The 8,274-nt window shown below is 58.2% G+C and overlaps 1 protein-coding gene across 1 annotated transcript; it reads left to right on the forward strand.

Annotated features, from left to right (window-relative positions):
- Positions 1-6,457: 6,457 nt before the first annotated feature.
- On the forward strand, positions 6,458-7,161 carry LOC311188364 (protein NKG7-like; the record flags this gene model as incomplete). Its single annotated transcript, XM_084259466.1, has 4 exons — positions 6,458-6,614; positions 6,688-6,834; positions 6,912-7,046; positions 7,124-7,161. 4 exons carry the CDS (start codon positions 6,458-6,460, stop codon positions 7,159-7,161), a joined length of 477 nt encoding a protein of 158 aa, XP_084115592.1.
- Between the last annotated feature and the right edge of the window lie 1,113 nt (positions 7,162-8,274).

An 8,274-nucleotide genomic window follows, 5' to 3' on the forward strand; every position in this document is an offset into this window, starting at 1 on the left:
GCGTGGACTCGGGGCCCCAGAGAGGAGTCAGGCACACCCCTCCTCTTCCTGCCCACCAGGGTCCCTGAGTTCGGGGGTGGGGGCACAAAGTGCAGGAGGATGCCGAGAAAGGCTGGTCACATCTGGGGGTGCAGAGGAGGTACTTACGGACGTCTGGGGCCGAGAAAATGTAATCAGATGGAGGCACCCAAAGGGAGAGCTGTGGAAAGACCAGCTGTTTTTAGGGGAGGCAGACAAGAGCTCTGTGGCTAGAATGGGGGGGTGGGGCGGGTGGGAAGTGAGGATGGACAGAGAGCTGTGACTCCAAACTGATTCTCTCCCGAGGTAGCTGGGAGCTAGGAGAATGTTATCAGGGGAGGGGAGCATCCACTTGGGGTACCAGAAAGCCCCCTCTGGGACACGCACGGGAGGCTGGGAGGTGAGGGAGGAACTTGGTGACTCAGTGGGTCCCACAGGAGACGGGTGGGCCCACGAGTGGCCTGCCTGGGGCCAAGCACTAGATGGACGGGAGAGAGAAAACTAGGACATTCAGGGGGTGGAAGGAACCAGAATCCAAGGTCCAAGGGCAATTCGGGGTGACACACAGGAGGGGGCACATGTATGTGCTCAGGGGCTCTGGGGCCCCCAGGCCAAGCACGGGACTGTGAGCCATCCCTGCTGTGGGGGATGCCTTGGGCTCAGCTGAGGATCAGAGGGTGTGGGAGGCAGCTGAGCAGGGCTGGAGCTGGGGGTGAGCTCTCGGGGAGAGGCACTGCATGGAGCAGGGGGGGCCTGGAGGAACATGGGCTCTGAGAGGTGGAGGGAGGAGGGCGGAGCTGCAGGGGCCTGGGAGGGCTGAGCCACCTCAGGAGAATTTGGGGTCAGGGCAGAGCAGTTTCTAGAGGACCAGACTAGACTGTCAGGGTCCAGACCTGCTGTGTGTTTCTGAGCTGTCACCTGCAGGCCAACTCTGTGTGTGTGTGTGTGTGTGTGTGTGTGTGTGTGTGTGTGTGTGTGTGTGTGTAGTGTCATCTCGTAAATGGCCGCTGGGGGAGAGGGCTCTGGAACTCCTGCAGCCTCACACAGATGCAGTCTCCCATCCCCCTCCTCCCTGGGTGTCCTGTCTGAGATCTGGGAGGGGGATGTGAGTCACTTAGGTGGGAGTGTGCTTTGGGGAGGGGGGCACTGGACAGACCAAAGGGTCACCCCACGGTGGGTGGAGGTCTCTGGGAGACAAGAAGCTTCTTAAGTGGGGACTCCTGGGGAGCAAGTCCTCATCCCCAATGGGAGTCTTAGGGAGGGGGAGGGAGGAACCCTGAGGGAGGAGACTTTCCAGATTCCCAGAAGTAGGGGCCTGGGTGCTGGGGTGGCATCCGGGATACAGAGTGACCAGCGGAAGGGGTCTCTGGCAGGAGAGGGGCCTGGGGAAGAAGCTCCCAGAAGCTGGGCCAGGCCCTTGGCCTATCCTGCCCCTGTGGCTCTGAAGACAGGCTCCCTGGCGTGGGGTGAAACGGTGCCTCCAGAGCGGGGGGCACCATCCTGGGCTTCTTAGCCAACGTGGTCACCATTCTCTCCACTGCCTCCAGCTCCTGGATCCAGCACCACAGGGGCCACAGCGGCCTGTGGCAGGAATGTAACAGCGGAGTCGCCTCCAACCTACCCTGCCAGTGTGGGGCTCGCCCACCCCAGCCCCCCTAGATGGAGACTCCGCACTGACCCCAGCTGTCCCCACCCCTCCCCCAACAGCTGGGCACCTACATCATTTCCAATTCCAGTGCCAGATCCAGCTGCCCCTCGGTGACCGAGGCCACCACACACCCCCAAGTGGGTGACATTAATGGCCCCCTTGTCCCCACGCAACCCCCTGACTTCGGGTGGATGAGCTGGTTCCATCCTTTCAGAACCTTCCAGATGCTGTTAGTACCCTTGGACAGGCAGGACACGGAGGCCCGTGAGGTTTGTGTCACCTGCTGCATCGTGCAGCTCGGCAGAGGCGAGGCTGGAGGCCACCCCAGTCCTGCTCGACTCTCGGGGCTCCCTTCTGTCTCCACTCAATAGCCACGTGGCTTGGTGACCCGGGTGTTGCCTCCTGAGTCCTGGCTCCTCACTCTCCTGGATTCTACCTACCTCTGGCTGTCCCTTTGGGTTCCTACAGCCCCGGAACTTCCCTCTGACCCTACCCTGGCCCCTGACCTGATGATCCGCTTCTTATCGGTCTCCCCCACTGGCTCCCCTCTGGGTCCAGCCTTGCTCAGCACAGGACTTGCATCCGGGAATGAGTGAGGAGCGCAAGTGGGAAAGCCCTTGTGTTCGCTCCCACCCTCTTTCCTCCCACAGTGCCCGAGGGCGCCTGCATCATCCCGTAAAGTCTGTTGCTGTCCCTTTCTCAATAAATACATGATTCCGACACTGCCGATTCCTCACTACAGGCGCAGACACACCCTACAGGGGCAGACCTCACCCCTGCCTCCGCTCTCTCTCACCCCCATCACTTCTGGCCTGGCCCTCCTATCCTCTCGCTCTCTCGGCCCTGTTGTCTCTTCTCCATCCTCACGACCCTTCCAGTTGAGGCCCTGACACTGCCTTGCTGTGGGGCTTTGGGGGAGGCACTGAGCCCCGCTGTGCCTCAGTTACTCCATCTGTTAAAGGAGGATGGGAAGGCAGGCACCAGCCTCCTGGGCTGCAGCACAACCGGATGAATTAGATGGACAATAACAGACTTAGTCAAGCAGAAGAAAGAAGGAGAAAACTTGAGGACACAATTAAATTATCTAGTTAGAGAAGCAAAAAAAAAAAAAAAAAGCGGTGAAGAAGAATGCCTGAGGGACTCGCGGGCACTAGCAAGCAAACCGACACTCCTAATAAAGGGAGAAGAGGCAGAAGGGAGCGGAAAGCTCGTGAGAACCAACTGTGTCATCTTCCTCTGCTTGATAAGGAAAACGACAAGTTCATGAAGCTTAATAAATCCCAAGTAGAATGAGGAGAAACACAGCAACCCACACACACAATGAAATCAAACTATCAAGAACCTCAAACAAAAATAAAATCTTGACGACAACAAGAGAAATGCAGCTTTTCATGTACAGGAGAGTTTCTGAAAGATTGTCTTGGGCCTCCCTGGCGGCGCAGGCGGTTGAGCGCTGCACTGTGAAGCCATCCGCAGCCTCTGCAGACGGATTTGATCCTGGCAGGCCGGTGAGATTCGCACACGGTTTATCAGACCTCTCCTGTCTCCCCCGCTGCTCCCCTCAGTAGTGTGTCTGCCGGTTTGCTCCCTGCTCTCTCTGTGGAGTCCTCTCACACCCTGCACCTCTGTCAGTACCCCAGTTCTTGTATGCATAAATAAATCAAGAAGCCCGCACACAGCTCAGGCTGCCCCTCTCCACATACTCATCACCCAAGTACACCTGGAGAAGACGACCACGAAAGATGAAAGTTGCAGGGGTCCAGCTCCCACTGGGGCAGGGTCCCCGCAAGGAAGAGGCAACGTCGGCGAAGTGGAGTGATGAGGGGAGGGGAGATGAGGTAGATGAGGTGGGGAGGAGACACTGACACTTGATCAGGGTGCAGACATCTCCCGCTGAGGGTCTCAGCGGGTCTTTATGCATCAGAAATTGTTAACTGATCATTACATCATGCAATCATGTGACTCTACTTTTACATTGTTTCAGAAATTACTTTTGATCATCAATCAGTGCACAATCTTTTTTTTTTAATTTTCCCAGTCTATGATCCACTTGGTCACTTGGTTACATTGACTTGGTTGCATTATTTGCCTAGGTGATGTATGTTATTCAGAAAGTAGAAACAGGGGCTACACACAACGTGATTGATGCGGTCACGATAGGTAACTACAAGACTAAGCAGGCATTGGAACATCGAGAGCAGCCTTCTATTTCCTGTACAGAACCAAGGGGTCCTGGTGCCGTGGGAACAATGTGTGGTGTCTTTCGCTCGGACCATTTCGCCGCTCGGGGTGCCTCAGGGCCTTCTCTAGTGGGGATTTTACCAGGCTCAGTTCCATCAGTTCTATCAAGCATGGTTTGCAGAGAACTCAGTGTTACTCATGATAACTGAACGACAGATTGGAGGACATGGAGAATTATTGGAAACCGCTTCATTATCAATCGCGTTGGAAGGTACATTTCTCAAACCACTGACGTGTGTATTACTGGCCTTAATGCCAACACTCACTGTGTTACTCTAAAGCTTATAGAAAATTTTCATGGTTCCAATAACTGCCACAAACAAATGAAAGGAAGTAGCAGGAGCCAGCTGTGGAGTTGGCTGAATTTTTAGAAACTTTCCTCAAGCCCGGACCTTGTCAGACAGCATGAGTAGCATGGCCCGCGCCAGAAAGGATGACGAACTCGCACACTAAGAGCCAAATCCTGGCGGGCAGGGGAGAAAGAGCCGCCACTGAACGCATTGAGAGCAACACCAGGGTGGGACAGCCCGTGCGGGCGGGAGGAGCTAAGTGCCCCTCTCCGCTGCTCTACACTCAAGCCCACACGGCCACATCAGGGAGACTATCAAATGGGGGCTACTTCTGGAGAAAGGGGTGCACAGAGTTGGCATGCAGGACGTAGGGTGCACTACTGGGGAACTAGGAGAGAAGGGTGCAGAGCGGGGCTGACAAGCTTGATCCCGAGACCAGCAGAGGACGGCCGAAGACTGAGGGAGAACAGACGGGACCACCGAGGCGCCTCACGTAAGGCTCTTATTTCTAGCCCGAGACTGTGATCCACGAAAGGCCTGTCTCACCCCACCCTGGATGGAAACCCAGACGGGAAGGAAACGCGGTCACGAGCCAGAATTTAAAGCCCTTGGATCTGAACAGGGACAGTGCCCCCGAGAATGTCCTGATTTTGATACAGAACCTACTTCCCATTTGTGATCCCGTCCCAACCACAGTCCCTGCCCAAGGCTGCTTCTCTGGCCCGGTGACTCCCAGAGCGCGAGGCTGGCACTGGGTTGCCCAAGCTGTTTGGGCTGAGAGGCGGGCCCAAGGACGGGATCCCCGGCTCACAGCACCGCAGCAGCCTGAGCCACTGCGCTCGCGGAGGCACTCGACGTCTCTTCCAGCCTGGCTCCCACCACTACCCACAACCAGAGCCACTGCCTCCCTCGCCTGGGCAGCATCAAGGCGCAGCAGGTCCAGCCTCTGGGATCACGGCCTTACAGTCAAGGTAGCAAATGGAGCAAAGAACAAAAGGAAACTCCCCATGACTGGGTGTACAAGGCTTCCTTCACCTTAGCCAAGAGCAGGACACTCGATGGCCCTGGGGTAGCGGGTGTACGTCACCAGGGGAGACCGGGAAGGGAGGGGGCAGGCGCTGACTGATGTACTCTGCACCCCAGGGACTGATGAGTGGAAAACCTTGTTGTTAAGACTGGAGCCATGGATGGGGGTTGCGAGTTCATCGGGGGATTCACCCTCCCTAAAGTCCTAGATCAGTGTTCAGTTTGACCCACCCTATGATCCAGCCTTTTTTGCCCCGGCCTGGCTCTGCTGCCACGGGCCTGGTGAGCGTGTGGGCAGCAGAGGCGGTCAGCTCACCGGGGAGGGAGTGCCCTGGGCGAGCAGCGCTTTGGCCTCCCCGGGACCAGCTGTCCCGGGACTGCAGACTCAGCCTTCACGACAGCTTCACTTCTGGGTCACGCTCAGCTTCCTAGAAGTCCAGGTGCTGCGTCTCACCTGGCCGCACACCTGTACCACACACCTGCTGTCAGGTGAGGTGTGGCCAGCGCCTCGTGCTGGGATGGGGAGGCTGGCCTTGGAGGGTCCTGCACCCATCTCCCCTCTCACCCTGGAGAGTCTCCCCCAGAAACCCCAAACTCCCCCAACCCGGAAAAGAGCTGTCTAGGAAGACTTACCAGCAGAATGTCCGCATGCTCAGAAGCTGTCATGAGGTGGTTCTCCACACGCCAGGGCCCTCAGCCACAACCAGGGACCTGGGAGTGGGATCTCCCCACCGCCCCTTCCTCCCTTGGGACCTCGTGTCTCAGTCCCAGGTCTTCTTCCATCAGCCCCACCATGGCCCCCAGCCCCTTCTTTTTGTGAAGACCCTTGAGTTCCCCGACCGCCCCCACCTCGGTCGCTCCGAATGGAAGTTTGCAGAACCACAGGAAAGTATGACGCATTGCCCCCAACTGTGCCCTCTGGCCACATCCCCCTTTGATTAAACTGATAGGTCCGCACACTCACCACTGGGGGCCCAAGTCTCTCTCACCTCTTCCAGGAAGCCCTCGGATGATTGCGCTTCAGGTGGTGGTCGGAGCTCCAGGAATTGGAGTTATAGCCGGAACACAAAACGCCCCCCTCAACCGCAATATGACACACTCATGCTCTCCCTGACACTGAGGACAGGGTATAAAGGCAGGAAAACCCTCCTTGTCGTCAAAGCCACTCATCCCTGCCGGGGTCTCTTCCAGGAGCTCAGGGGAGCCCGGAGCACAGCCCCTCAGCGGACGCGTCATGGAGCCCTGCCGGACGCTGGCCGTGCTGGCCGCCTGCCTGGGCCTCGTCTTCATCCTGGTGGCCGTGAGCACGGATTTCTGGGTCGTGGCCACTGGACCTGGATTTTTAGGCCACTCGGGCCTCTGGCCAAGGAACCATGAGGACCCAGTGAAAGGTAAGAGGGTCCCTGTGGGGACGGAGGGGACCGGCCAGGCGGCGCCGGTGCTCAGAGGTCTGGTCTGGCGCAGGCTACATCCATGTGACACGGACTTTTGCCATTTTGTCGGCCCTGCTGGGGCTGGTGTCCGTCGGGTTCCTGGTCCTGTCCTGCATCCCCTCCTTTTCCGCCCCGGGCCGCAGGCTGCTCATCTCGTGCATCATGGGCTTTGCCGCAGGTAAGAAGTGGGGGTGGCCCCAGGTGGGGACAGGCGGCCCGTGCAGGAGGCTTGACGCCCCGTCTGTCCTGATCCAGCCCTCTGCGCCACAGTGGCCATGGCAGTCTACACCAGCGAGCGGGGGGGCCAGGTCCCCTCGCCCCAGGTCCAGTCCTCCTTCTCCTGGTCCTTCTACCTGGGCTGGACGTCGGCTGCCTTCCTGGGCATTACAGGTGAGCGCCGCCCTGGGCGCGGGAGGCCGGTGGGGGCTGAGGGAGGAGGGCAGCCCCTGACTGTGTCTGTGACCCAGGGGGCTTGAGCCTGGCCGCGCACTGCAGGAGCCCCTAGCCTGCCTACGAGAGGACATGAGCGGAAGGCACGCTCACTCCTGGGAGCTGCCACAAGAGAAGCCTGGGGCATCCTGGTGGTAAAAGCGCTTGAGATGCAGCACAATGAAGCTGTCTGCTGCCACTACAGCATGAGCTCCATCCCCGGCCAGGGAGCTACCCACATGGCGCAGCAGACCTCTCCTCCCCGCTGCTCCCCTCAGCAGTGTATTTCAGTACATCCGCCTGTTCTGCTCCCCACCATGTCTCTGGTGAATCCTCTCCCCCTGCACACCTCTGCCATGTACCCCGGTTCTTGCATGCATTAATAAATCAATCTTAAGCAAAAAAAAAAAGACGAGTCCAGGACTCCTGCCCCTCCTGTTGTCCCCCCACCCTCATTGGTTTTTTCATCCAGTCAAGGAAAATTCGCTGAATGTGGTTATTCTGAGATTCATTGGGTCTGACAGAAGCCAGGACTCGCCGGCTGCATGGCAGGGGCTCGGGGCCCCAGAGAGGAGTCAGGCACACCACTCCTCTTCCTGCCCACAAGGGTCCCCGAGTTTGGAAGGGGCACAAAGTGCAGGAGGGTGCCAAGAAAGGCTGATCACATCTGGGGGTGCAGGGAGGTGATTTGGGATGTCTGGGGCCGAGAAATGGTAATCAGATGGAGGCACCCAAAAGGTAGAGCTGTGGAAAGACCAGCTGTTTAAGGGGAGGCAGAGGAGAGCTCTGTGGCGGGAATGTTGGGGGAGCAGTGCAGTTGGGTAGTGAGGATGGACAGAGAGGTTGGTGGGAGACGGGCTCTAACACCCAACTGATTCTCTCCTGAGGTAGCTGTGGAACTAGGATATGTTATCGGGGAGGGGAGCATCCACTTGGGGTACCAGAAAGTCCCCTCTGGGATGTGCTCGGGAGGCTGGGAGGTGAGGGAGGAACTTGGTGACGCAGTGAGTCCCACATGAGTCGGATGGGCCTGCGAGGGGCCTGCCTGGGGCCAGGCACTAGATGGACAGGAGAGAGGGAACCAGGACGTTCAGGGGGTGGAAGGAACCAGAATCCGAGGTCCAAGGGCAATTCGGGGTAACAAGCAGGAGGGGGCACATGTAAGGCCAGCAGATCTGGGGCCCCTAGG

This window comes from Talpa europaea, assembly GCF_964194135.1.
Source record: "Talpa europaea genome assembly, chromosome: 2".
NCBI classification, from domain to species: domain Eukaryota; kingdom Metazoa; phylum Chordata; class Mammalia; order Eulipotyphla; family Talpidae; genus Talpa; species Talpa europaea.